Raw genomic sequence first — 14,009 nt, 5'->3', positions numbered from 1 at the left:
TATCCAATCTATAGAGCCTTCTTTTATATAGTCCAGGGTAAATTTATCCAGAAAATACTTGGCATGCTATTGGATGGCCCATTCTTCCAGTTTTTTGTAATGGAAGTTCTTGGTAAATTTTTGATGACGCTTTTGGATTAATTCCATAGCAGACTTGTTTTCTGATTCTGTCTCATTTGTAAGACAGTCTTGTTTGGTCAATTTTGTGATGGAGGTTATTCTGTTAGCTCTTGTTTTGTTATGTTGGTGCACCATTTTGGAGTTTTGATTCTGGGAGCTCATCAGATATTGCCTAGTACCTAAAACAGTGGCACAATCCTGATGATCAACCTCCTCAGGCACAATCCTGATGATCAACCTCCTCTTCCTCTAGGCAGACACTGGTTTTTGTGTGTTATTCTATACAGTGTCAACATTTCTCGCATATTAATGCCAAGTCTGCTTATGTCCTTTTGAGTTGACCCATGATTGCTTACAAGAATGTAATGTGAAATTCAACTGAAATAATGTAAAAGAAAAAAAAAATTACCTTTCAAAAGAAGAAACGGGTAAAACTCCAGCAAAACATGATTGGAACCATTCTGTGAGTGGAATGGCTGACAAAATACTTTGCTGTTGCAAATGTTCACACAATTTCACATCTTCTTTCTTCAAATAGTCAACAACTTTTTCCGGCTGAAATATAGATAAATAGATATAAAGAAATGATTATCTGAATTTAGAATCTGAGAATGACAAAGGGTAATAAATATATAAGTGACTATCTGTGTGAAGAACAGTCTCTCCTAAACTCCTGTCAGTTGAAACTTGATATATAGGGGAATTGGATCTTGAAACTTGATATATAGGGGATTTGGATCTGTGGAGCAAATTCAATTTGGTCTTTAGCCGGTAAAAATAGCTGCTAAGAGGTCAATTTGAAAAAATGGGAACTTGGCAGACATAAGTAAACTGTAACTGTAAAATTTTGTGAAAGAAAATCTTTCTAAAATGATCTCTATGAAGAGAAGATAAATTAAGCCTGCATAACACTTACCAATAAAAGCAGCTGGTCTGAGTATTTCTGAATATAACGATGAAACTGAGATGTGACCCAGAATTGGTCCACTGGATCATCAGTCAAACTTATCACAGCAGATGACATGGCACAAAATGTTCGATTCTGCAATGGAATCATCTAGAATAAAAAAAAAAAACATCAAAATTAACAATCATGTCTTCAAATATGGTCGTGACACCAAAATTAACTATCATGTTTGGAAATATGGTTGTGACATCAAATTTAACAATCACATTTTTAAATATGGTCGTGACATCAAAATTAACAATCACGTTTTGAAATATGGCCGTGGCATCAAAATTAACAATTACGTTTTGAAATATGGTCGTGGCATCAAAATTAACAATCATGTCTTCAAATATGGTTGTGACACCAAAATTAACGATCATGTCTTAAAATATGGTCATGACACCAAAATTAACAATCATGTCTTGAAATATGGTCAAAAGACCAATTAATAATCATATCTTGAAATATGGTCGTGACATCAAAATTAACAATCATGTCTTGAAATATGGGCGTGACACCAAAATTAACAATCATGTCTTGAAATATAGTATTAATATTTAAAAATTATTAATATTTGTTTATTCCAAGATTTGAAATAGCATAAATGATGAAATTATGGAATACAATTCCATATGAATCGATACGAGCTATATAAAATAACTGCTTTGTTATATTATCACACACATTCAGTAATTATAGAAGTAATCGGACTCACAAAAAAGAATTTCAAAATCTACCTGGTAAATATACCCGGTGAACAAAGTGCAAGAGAGATACAAACAATTGCACTTAAAGTAATTTTTAGAATCTTACAAAGATCTCTCGGTTGAAATGTTTGAGATAGCAGGTGAATGTCTGGCATCCGGTAAGATGTCCCATCCATCCCCAGAATAATAATAGAATAAGAAAACTAAAAAAAAAAAAAAAAAAAAAAAAAAAAGATTCTATCTTACCAAATGCTTGTCTTCGAGTGGCAACAGATTTTCATTAATCAAATGCATTTTGAGATGAACTTCAGGCAAAGGCGTCGAATCATCGACTCTCTGCATCACCTTCAGGGCATCATACAAGTTGGTGTAAGTCTGCTTCCGGGCATCCTGTGCAAATTCATGGAGTGATCTTTCGGCAGGCCAAACACCTGCAATGATTAACAAAGAAAAGAAATAGACATGAAACTGCAGGTAAAAATAAAGCAGTAATCGCTGGAGAATGAAACATGATCATACTTCCCTTTCAAACTGTGACTTTCCATTTTATTCAGTGATTTTACGAGATACATCATAACTATTTCAACATAATAATTCAGTATCCTCATGTGTATTACTTGTCATATTCCAAGAAGTGTTCAATTTACTTTTGCCAATCCTGTAACTCTTTCTTCCTTTATTTTGTTTTTTACATTCCATGAACAATATTTCTATGTTAGAATCTATCCATCTAGCGCTTATCTAATTCTTTACCTTGAAATAGTTTTTAAACTTCTTACATCAAGTGGTTTCATCCTTTGTCTGGAGCAATTTCCCTATAAAAAAATCTTTAAACCAAATCTGGTGTCATTCTACGTTATAATTTGGAGGTCTACAAGTATTTATAATCTCATCATCATCAGATTTGATATGTAAACTTTTATTTAAATCCATTAAAAATTTGAAATAATTTTCAAAAGTTAAAAGGATATTAGTATTCTTTGACGCAGGTCTGGTAAGAAAATAATTTTAGTAGCGAGTTATATATATATATATATATATATATATATATATTAGTCCTAGCGCAAAAGAGCAGGACACAAAATGTTTTAAATAATAATATAATAGAATAACAATAACAAAGACTTTCGTTGGCGAGGACTACTATTGACCGTAACCAGTTATACAGTCCTTTTGAAATTTTCATCTCTATTTTTCTCGTTATGTACTGACTATTTGTTAATGAAACCTATATGAACTATGTTCCTTATTAAATTTTAAAGATTTTCTATTCTGAAAGAAGTTTAAAAAAATTTAATTTAAAAAAGTTATTTTAAAGTTTTTGTTAAAAAAAAAATTCAGATTTTCTCATTATTCAGACCTGTATTACAAAGAGGGGGTTGCAAAAAATGAGTTGTGGTGTGAGGAGAAATACAAACTAAAATAGAGAGAAGGAGAGTTTTAAAATATAATCTTAAAAAGATAACATACAAGTTAGAAAACGATTTCATCCAAGGCATGAAAATTGTTAAACAAAATGTTTTTATTACAGGCTTTAAAAATAAATGTACAAGATTCAATTTGAAATTTATTTATCTTCAAGGTGCACTTTTTATAAATTTTACAAAGTAAGGTATAAAAATTTAATTTAAATTGATTAAAAAATTACCTTGGATTTATTTTATGTAATGTACATTTTGTTGCAATTTAAAAACATTATCTTTCATCTAGCAATTAATGATATAGATATAAAATTTTCAATGATTTTTTTAAAAAGTGAAGCAGAATATACATTACATAAAATAAATCCAAGGTAATTTTTTGATTCAATTTAAATTAAATTTTTATACCTTACTTTGTAAAATTTATAAAAAGTGCACTTATAAGATAAATAAATTTCAAATTGAATCTTGTACCTTTATTTTTAAAGTCTATAGTAAAAACATTTTGTTTAACAATTTTCATGCCTTGGATGAAATGCTTTCCTAACTTGTGTGTGTATATATATATATACTAGCAATCGGTGCCCGGCGTTGCCCAGGTGTTTTGAGGTTAATGCTGAGAAAAAAAAAAAACGGTCAATTTTTTAAAACTTTGACCCCTATTATGACCTCTTAACATTTATTGTTTAGGGATCAAGTAAAGTTAATAAGTTAGATCCATGTCCAAGGAATCTATATCTAAAATATCAAGTGTTTACTGTTTAGACCCAGAATTGTAGGAGGAGTTTGGTAGAGTTCTCAAAGGTCAAATCGTTGAATATTGACCACTTAATCGCCAAATTTCTGTCGAAAACCTATCACATCGATTTTACCAAATCGCGAATTTGGCCCTTTTTTAAAGCAGTTTGGCCTTCAAAATTTCTGTTTGGCCTTTTTCTTCACCGATGAAATCTGGAGACGCAACGGGAATTTTCGGCAAAAAAATGTTGTTACTATGCACATCTATGTAATGAAATACAATTTGTGGCAAAATTTCAGGAAAAACTAATGGATGGTTATCTCGCAATAGTCCGGACAATTCGCTAAATTATCTCGTCAAAACCATAAATCTCGAATTTTTGTGCATTTTTGGGGGGGGGGGGCTAATTTGGCATAATAGTGTCCATTTAATAGTATTTTCTTGTAAAAATAAAAAAATAAGGAAAATTACCAAAAAAAACAAACAAGAACAACAAAAGTGTGCCGTATTTTTAAAAGTTTTATTGCGTTGTTTTTATTTGCTTTTTTTATTTCATCGGTGAAGAAAATGGCCAAACAGAAATTTTGAAGGCCAAACTGCTTAAAAAAAAAAGGCCAAATTCGCGAAATTTGGCCTTCAAAATTTCTGTTTGGCCATTTTCTTCACCGATGAAATAAAAAAAGCAAATAAAAATAACGCATTAAAACTTTTAAAAATACGGCACACTTTTGTTGTTCTTGTTTGTTTTTTTGGTAATTTTCCTTATTTTTTTATTTTTTCAAGATAATACTATTAAATGGACACTATTATGCTAAATTAGCCCCCCCCCCAAAAAAAAAAAATGCACAAAAAAACGAGTGAACGCGCGTATTTTTTTTTTTTAGTTTAGTTTCATAATGGCGGCCGTGGTGTCGGAGGTTCGATTGTTAGATTTTAAGTTAGTTTCGTATTTTTTTAAGTTGTAAATCGCAAGTTAGAAAAAAATTAAACCCTTCCAAGATGGACAATAAATAAGACCAAAATATTTTATGGTAAAGTTAAGAGCGTAAGAACTATACTTTTTTAGGAGATGTGATTATTGGATTAACCAATCAGAAATCGTCTGTGGCACACACATCTCTGTTTTTATAGATATATAGATATAGATATATATATATATATATATATATATATATATATATATATATATATATAAAGGTTTTTATGGGTACAAAATTTTATGAAGGATTTTAATAGCACCGGGAGAAATGCCATTATTGAAATTGAGGACTTTTTTTTTTTTTTTTTTGACGTTTAATCGATAAGAAATACTACAAAGTCTGAAAATCTAATCTCCAAAACCAGTATGTAGTTCAAATTATTTGAACTGAATGAAGGGGGTCAAATGTATGAAAAGGGGGGATAAAAAGAATTAAATTAACGAAGATATCTTTCGACCGATTCTTTTCAACTGTAACATCGGCGGATTTAAGAGATAAAAAAAAATAAATAAATAATATCGAGGTCTAAAGACCAAAATTAACGAATGAGGGGGTGAAATTAATAAATGAAGTTTGGAGAGACGGGGAAGCATTCTCAAACTACACCCATAAGTTCTAGATTATGGGTGTGTTCTTTTTGCTTACACAGAGTTGGTTTTCTTAAAATAATCGTGACCGCTTATATATATATATATATATATATATATATATATATATATATATATATATATATGTATATATATATTGATGTGTATAAGCATTGTTGAATAAATAGCAAGTAAGCAGTTTCAGATGGTTGTCATTAACTGGTTTTGTATAAACTCTTATTGTCTTGCTTTGCTGAGAAACATAAACAAAAAATTTAAAGAAATAAATGAAAATGACAATTTTCCAGAACTAGATTACATTTTTTTTTTTATCCCTCAGGTTAATTTTTATCACTTCCTCATGTTTCTTTTGCCATTCACTTATGAACTTAACCTGCTACTTCAACTGTTCTACATCTACTAACCAAACAACTCGAATCCATTTTTTCCAACGTGGCCATACCATTGCGGTTGTTGATACCCTCATCTCGAACGGGTCAAGGAGAGAATATTAACAATTGCATCAGCAATGCTCATTTTGCTTTTTTCCCATATTTGATCGCGAAATCAAACATACTGAAATCTGCATCTAGCAAGCTCTCATATGCATCTGAAACCTGGCCAATTAGAGCAAACGACATGCAAAAAATTGAGGTGTTCGATCACTACTGCTTACGCTGCATCCTTTATGTTCGTTGGCAACAATTCATCTCAAATGCTGCGGTTCATTCTTGCTGCAACATATCCTCAATACAGCAAGTTATCCTTATGAGACGTCTTTATTATTTCGGTTACACTCTTCGTCGTCATCCAGATGATTTCATCTAAAAAGCCATTGGGAAGCAGAAATTTCTCTGGAAGTTAGCCTGACTACTCCAGGGTGAATGTCGAAACGAGTACAAGTACATACTATTGAAGTCTTCAGTCTTGCGCACATCTCTCTATACCGTTCAGATTTTATCCTCCTGTGATGTCATCAAAACTAAACCCGTCTTTAGACTCGCATTACATATCAATCTTATTATTCTTGTATCATTTCTCTCCATGCAACGCATGTCCTCAATCCTCACTAGCCTAGTTTCACTTCCACACATCATCACACTGCATACACCCGTTTTATCTTCTGATACCATTAGCACTGTACCTTTCCTGCATATTATCAGGGACCCAAACCTTGATGTAACTCCCAAGGCAGCTGACCTATCAGCAGTTGCATTGCGATTTGATGAATGGGGTCTGAACCATGCAGTAGCTTCTGGCAGGGCCTCTCAATACCATATTAATGGGAACTTTTCCTGTTTAATGGTCGACAAAAGCCTTTATTTATTCTTTCATCCTTATTCTCTCTCTCTTTTTCACTTCCCCTCTGCCCTGCTTTTAATAACTCTGCTAACCTCTTCCACAAAATCGCAAACTTAATTATGAAAAATTCAAACAAACAAATCAAGCAGAAGCCCAACTTCCAACGTTAACCTCCACTACAAAGTCTCCTTCTTTAACATCAGGGATTTATGTTCAAACCTTCTAGAGATTGAAATACAATTATGGGAGACTAAACTTGATCTGTTGTTTTTGTGTGAAACTGACCATTAACTCAACTGCTTCCTTAGTTGATTTCTCCATCAAAGGCTATTCTAACTCCATACCCAAACCCAACCATCAAGATCGCCATGGACATTGAATATGTGACTATATTAAAAATACCTTCCTCTCTCGCAGAGACATAAACCCAAAACATCCCTACATGTTCTTTAGACTAGCGCTTATTCATAACACAGCATTTATATTTGCCTTCTACCATCTCCACTATGATGGAGTAGCTATCTTTGAGAGTACCGCTAAGAAAGTTGATCATACCCTGTCAACTCATCCCTCAGCCAAGATTCATATCTGTGGAGATTTCAATGTTCACAATGTTGATTGGCTAGTCTATTCAAATAAAACAGATGAAGAAAGATTTTGTCATGATTTTGTCTTATGCCTAGGGCTAGGACAACAGCATATTCTTTTCATTGTTTTGACTCTCGAGTGTGTATCCGTTAATATCTTATATGCATTTATAAAGAGTGATATGATTCTCGGTTGATTAACTGCGTCTAACCGTGTCAGATATATACTCGAGAGTCAAAACAATAAAAAGAATATGCTGTTGTCACAGCCCTACTTATGACCTAACCTGATGCTGACAGACAATTTGCAAGTCTTCTAACAATATGCTCTGAAGAATCTTCTGATCGCCAAATTGTCTCAATAAAGATAAGAACAAAGTATAAGAAAACTTCAAACATCGAACAACGTATCAATACTCAATGAGCGTTTATATCAGAATTATCCTTATGCTCTATGGTTAAAAAGAATGTGTCAAATATAGCAGCTGACTTAACTGATTAGTTAACCATCAGCATAAACAGTTACATATCCTCCAAGAAATTTCAACAGAAACCGAACAGCTAACCTTGGTACATTTCTGAGTGTGCTGCTGCCGGTACATACGGAAATCACTACTTCAATTGCTTTAATGTATTTATTTGCTTCCCCACCAAAGCAAATTAGGCACAAGTCCGTTTTTAATGTGGGCTAAAAAACCAGCTCCCCTAAAAGTAGGCAAAAAGGGGGCATTCTGGTTACCAAAAATAATAATTGTCCCAGTATAGAGGGTTTCCCCTTCATTGACTGGGACAAATTACCTTAAGTGCAGCATCTGCAGAACAGATACTACACTTTGATCTCAGCCCGGAAGTTTTAAAACTAAGATTACTTTTAGAACTGCTAGCAATCACTGCAAAAGGATTATAAAAAACGTGAGAGAGTCATATGTTCAGTTTATCAAGTCTAAAGCAGATGAACAGAGGCTTGGTTACCATGAGTTTTGGTAAATAACAAACAAGATGCATGTCTTTTATCCTGACTATCATCAACATCATCTCATAAAGCCAAACTATTTGCCAAGAACTTTGCAGCAAACTCAACCCTATGCGATCAGAGTCACCTACCTTCCAAATTTACTCCCAAGATCAAAAATAATCTGAGCAACATATATGTGTTTACGATGTTGCCATATTCATCCAGAACCTTGTCCTGACAATATTCCAGTTATAGTACTCAAAAATAAACTACAACCAGAATTAGCACCCATTCTTGCAACTGTTCAATCTATACCTAAAGGAAAAATATTTCCCAGCACCTTGAAAAACCTGATTAGTTTGCCCAGTATTTAATACAATATGGTTTCTGTCCTGTGAGATCTACTGCTGATATATTGACTGTAATTTTCATAGGATCAGTGAATATATCAACAGGGATTTCTTCTCAAGAGCAATAGCTCTTGACATATCAAAGGCATTTGATAGGGTTTGGCATAAAAATCTATTCCACAAGAATTCCAGCTATGGAATATCTAGAAACATCTTCTCAGCCATAAAATTTTTTCTCTTCAATTACAAGTAGTTGTTATGAATCAGCTGTCCCAAACTCAAAGCATCAACACTGGCATACCTAAAGCATTTAGCCTAGATTCAACTCTTTTCCTTATCTTCATCAATGATCTCTCAAATCATATTCCAAGTTTATTCGATATAAATGCAGACAACACTACTATTTATGACACCACTTCAAAGGCCAACAGCAACCAAGATCTCTCTTTCCTCCAACGTTGAGTAAGTGGTGCAATCGGGCAAAAGGCAGATGGTTCATTTTAATGCATCAAAAACAAGCTTCTATCTTTTCACCATGAATACTCTGATTCCCGCTTGGCCCCAATTGATATGAAAAGCTCTTGTCTCAAAGAATCTCCCTGCTTTGATAAGCTTCTGAGTCTGACCTTCTTTCCTGACTTAAAATCAAATCTGTTGCCAAAGTCACCAGAAAAAATGTTTACATCATTCCACTGCTCCAGAAGGTACCTCACTCCTGATGCAATCCTCTACTTGTATAAGAATTAGGAATGTCCTAAAATAGAGCACTGATCTCACATATGGGCAGGAGCTGCTTGGAGCACCTTATCCCGTCTTGACAAAGCTCAAGACCAGCTTCAAAACCTAGTAGGTGATGCCAAACCTGTTTCTGCTCTATCATTATTTTCATGGTAAATGCTTGCTCCCCTCCTGCCCAGCCAACCATTCACAAAAAATACTTGAATAGCTTCAACCACTATCATCAATTCCCCTCATAGTAGGTATTTCACTGCCGATGCAATTCTCTAAGAGCCAAATATGTCCTGAAATGGAATACTGTTGCCACATTTGGCCAGGAGCTGCTTGGGCTGTCCTATCTTGCTTTGATAGAGTTTTAAACCGGCTTTGAAAGTTGGTAGGTGAAGTCCTTTTCTCTTCCCTGCAACCTTTTTCCCCACAGAAGAGATGTTGCAAGCCTGTCTTTGTGCTATTATTATTTTCATGACAAGTGCTCGTCTGAGCTCCAATTTATGGGGCACCTTTGCCAAACTTTCACAAAAAACACTCAACTAGCTACAACCACTATTAACAATTTTCCCCATTCTACATCTATGCCTAAATCTAAATGCAGATTCATGAACTAAGCTTCTTTCCTAATACTGCCCGCATGTGGAACATTGTTCCACTGGCCTGCTTCCCGGCTGACTACAATATGGTAGCCTTCAAGTACAATGTAAACAAGTTCTTGTTGAGCCTTCCCCATAATCAAAATAATCAAATTCTACTCAATTTACATGATTAACGATTACTAAACTACCACCTTATATTTATTAACTCTTATCCTTGAGTGACCTTCGGGCCTATATAAGCTGTGATGAGGTTTTCTAAGGAGCGTGGGAAGCATTCTCTTGGATTTTGATTTTATGTACCAAAAAGATTTACCATGAACAAAATGCCACTCTTTTATTCAATGTATTTTTACAGTTTGGACACAAGAATCCAAACATTTTTATTCAAAAGACGACAGGATTCCATTTTCGTTTGATGAAAGTCAGTTTTCTTTTTTTTTTTTGTTGCAGACCATCTACTAGTTGGTCAGTTGTGTCCAAATCCCAAGAGCAATAGGAGCCTTCTATCATGTCTTATGGAAAAGGTATGCTCCCAGTTTCGGACTCATATCGAGGCAGTGATTGAAGCTAAAGGTGGTTACATTGAATAGTTGTCATCTCTACTATATCATCAAATTACCTGAATTTATTTTTTTCAATAAAAGTTTAAAAATAAAGCTGTACTGTTGTTTTCTTTCGGGCGACATGTTTATCGTTCCACCTTGTATATGTAGCTTTACAAAAAGTAAACTAAAACAATGTTAAAAGAGAGGGAGGAGTTTACTATCGATTTTAGGACATTTGGTTGTAAAACAATTTGGATTACTGCTGATAAATAAAAAAAATTACTCATTTTTGTTGTTTATTCTGTCTTTTGTCAAATATAGACAGAATTTGCATAGAAAACAATTATTTTTCTTGTCTAATACCAAAAGAGAAGAGGGATAAAAAGAAATAACAAACAAAAACATGGGAAAATAATTTTTCTTTTTCTTTTTGTAATATTTCAAAAATGGTATGAAAAACAAATAAAAGACAAAAAGAAAATAACTTAAAGAAAACACATCAATTAAAAAAATATTTGTGTCAGGAGGAATAAAGTTAAAAACAAACATTCAAGAGATTGCATACAACAGATTGAACACTAAATAAGGATGAACAGTGCTTGTGCATAAAAAAGCACTTATGAGAGTTAAAAATAAAATGACAGCAAAACTTTATGAAGTACTTGCTTGGTATTGAAAAATATTACTGTACACCAAAAATTTGAAAAAAACAAAATATCTATCTATCTAGGAAAGTCTGCTATTATCAGATTTTTGGGTGCTTCTACCTTATTAGAACAAAATCTTTTAGTCGATAAATGGAGTTTCCAGATAAAAACATTGGTTTCTGATTTTTTTTGTCAATTCCAGTAAATTATAATGTTAGCTTCCAAATTATGCAATCGAAATATTATCTGAATATTACTGAATTATTAAAAAAAAAAAAAAACTTTAATCATGTTAGCAGGTGAAAAATTGCCGCCATCTTGTTTTTATAAGTCGAAATGGAAAATTACCTCCCTTTTGAACTCTCCTGTGTCTTACATAAGCAAATACAATCGTTTTCTTCGAATTCTATTTTCTTTAAGAAATCATTTTCTACCTTATCGATTTTCATAATTTTTGGATACAATCATCTTAAAAATATGAGGAATACATAGATACCATTGTTTTCATATGAAATTCAGTATTACTATTTCCAAAATTTCGTTCAGATAGTGCAGAAGCGCCGATTTTCTGTCTTAGTCAATAACCCAAAGCTCACTGTCTCCCTTTGGCATCAACAGTATAAAATCGTTAAAATAATTCACTTGTTTATAAAAATTCTATTGTTCATTTTCTATAATTTTCAGAGCACGGTAATATTTTTGAATGCTCAGTACCTCATATACATTTTTGCTATGATTTTACTTTTAACTGCCAAATGTAATATTTTACAGGTGATTTTTTTTGTGCACAAGCGCTAAACGAGATGGGGGGGATAGTAAAGAAATCAAAAATTTTAAATACAAGCATTTATTTAATAGATTAGTTATATCTACCTGGAGTTGCCCGGAATCTTAAATTTCATTTTGCTATTTTTTATATACCATGCTTTTATTGTTGTTTCGTTAAATTATTATCATTATTATTATTACATTATTATTAGGGTGTGCTTTACAATCCACAACGATTTGACAAAAAAAAAAAAAAAAAAAAATGGTAAAAAAAAAACAAATATATAACTATGACGAGATCCCTGGCGACACCAGATGATCTTGCTTTTCAAAAATAGAGGAAGAGAAGATGGGAGAGGATGAGGTATGGTTAGGGGGGGGGGTCATGCTGACACTTGGTCAAGGAAAAACAGATGTTTATGAGATTCCTATCCACCAGAGAAGAAATAGTAAATATTTCAATGAGAAAAAACATATAAATAAATATGATAATAGATAATAGTTGTTCTTAAGCGGTTTTAATTTCCATTTTGTACTTATGTAGCAATAGGAAGAGGCAAATTGTCCAGAAGAAATAAAATATTTCAATGGGAAATAAATAGTTATCGCTTATCACATCAGTGCCGGGGTGGGGTTTTTAAGAGAAAGACAAACGAGAATTGCTCCTATATCACGACTGCTATACATCTATCAACAACGGAAAGGTTGTTTTTAAAATCTCTGTGGAGCGAGATGAAGAATGGGGGTCAAGAGTAGGGGTCACCGCTAGGCATTGTTCGACCTGGGGTGACTAATCATGCCTAATTGGTAATAAGTAAAAACCTCAGTGCAGGTGGGGGTTGAGGTCTGGTAGAGATAAGCGCTAAGAGAAAAGAAAGAATAACTCCAGAAAGGTGGAAGGGGAATTTCTGATTTGATAAAAACGATTGGCTTTTTAGAGTTAGAGTCTTTTTACTGGCTGGCATTCGAGGCGTCCACATCGCTCTCACCCCGCCTGGGGGGGGGGACTCTCATAAGAGCTAAATTGAAAGGCTCTTGTTCTTAGCTGGGAAATTAATTAGAGGAACTTAAGTTATACAACCTGCATCATGAAGCTCAGATCAAGGAACTCGACTTTTAAACAAGTGAATAATTATTTTGTTGGTTTTTACGAAAATGAACCAGAGTTTTTCTTTCTTTCTCGATTGCCGGCCTGAATGAAGATGCAGTTTATTTTAGGTATGCCCTGACGCCAGATGATGAAAGAGATAGACTGGATCTAGCACAAAGCCAGAATGACGACCGAAATCGACAATGTTGCCACACGGACTTAGGGTCATGCACATTTCGCGTGCCCTGAGCAGCAGAAGATATTTTCCAGTGATCAGTGAGAGTCTGGTCACCCTTGAGGGGTCCACCACTAGACAAGTAAGAATGTAGCCCTGCTGGGTTGCATCTATGGTCCTGTGAGCTGGGAGCGACGAACACGGCCAGAAGTACATCACAAGTATGCTCCAGTGAACCAGGATAGCGACGGATGCGGCCCGGCCCTCGGACAAGAGAGGGTGTTAGGGTTATATAACAAATAAATGTTATCAAAGGCAAGATAAGTTACCCTTATACCTATCTGAAAAAGTTTTTAGTGGTTTTACTCACTTCAAAATGTTTATTCAGTTTAAAAAACATAGTGTAGAACGTTAGGTAAGAACAACAAAAAGTCACGAATAGGCATCTAAATATTTAAAGTTTGGATAATGACTTCAAAATAAAAAATTATACAAAACACTGTCACGGCAACATATATTGGGTGTCTTTCTAACAGTATTTGATATAATTCTTTTACTTTGAAGTCATTATCAAAACTTTAAATATTTAGGTGTCAATTTGCAATCATTTTTTTTGTCCTCACCTAATCGTCGACACTATACGTTTTTCGAACCAAATAAACGGTTTAAAATGAGTACAACCACTAAAATAATTTTCAGATCGGTAGAAGAGTAACTTATCTTGCCTTCGTTAACATTTATTTTTTATATATTTGAAGT

General features: G+C 33.6%; 1 protein-coding gene across 1 annotated transcript in view; it reads right to left on the bottom strand.

The window, feature by feature from the left end:
- The window catches only part of LOC145260603 (TBC1 domain family member 7-like), a 48,761-nt gene that overhangs the window by 16,100 nt on the left and 18,652 nt on the right, over positions 1-14,009 (bottom strand). The window contains exons 2-4 of the mRNA XM_080118896.1: positions 2,023-2,207; positions 1,037-1,177; positions 530-675 (exon numbers count right to left, since the gene is read on the bottom strand). Coding sequence (XP_079975022.1) covers positions 530-675; positions 1,037-1,177; positions 2,023-2,207 — 472 coding nt within the window. The remainder of the gene's footprint in view (positions 1-529; positions 676-1,036; positions 1,178-2,022; positions 2,208-14,009) is intronic.

The sequence above is a fragment of the Euprymna scolopes genome, chromosome 36 (assembly GCF_053919585.1).
Source record: "Euprymna scolopes isolate OS-2025 chromosome 36, ASM5391958v1, whole genome shotgun sequence".
NCBI classification, from domain to species: Eukaryota; Metazoa; Mollusca; class Cephalopoda; order Sepiida; family Sepiolidae; genus Euprymna; species Euprymna scolopes.
Note: the sequence above shows the minus strand (reverse complement) of the source record. Positions and strands in the feature narration are given on the sequence as shown.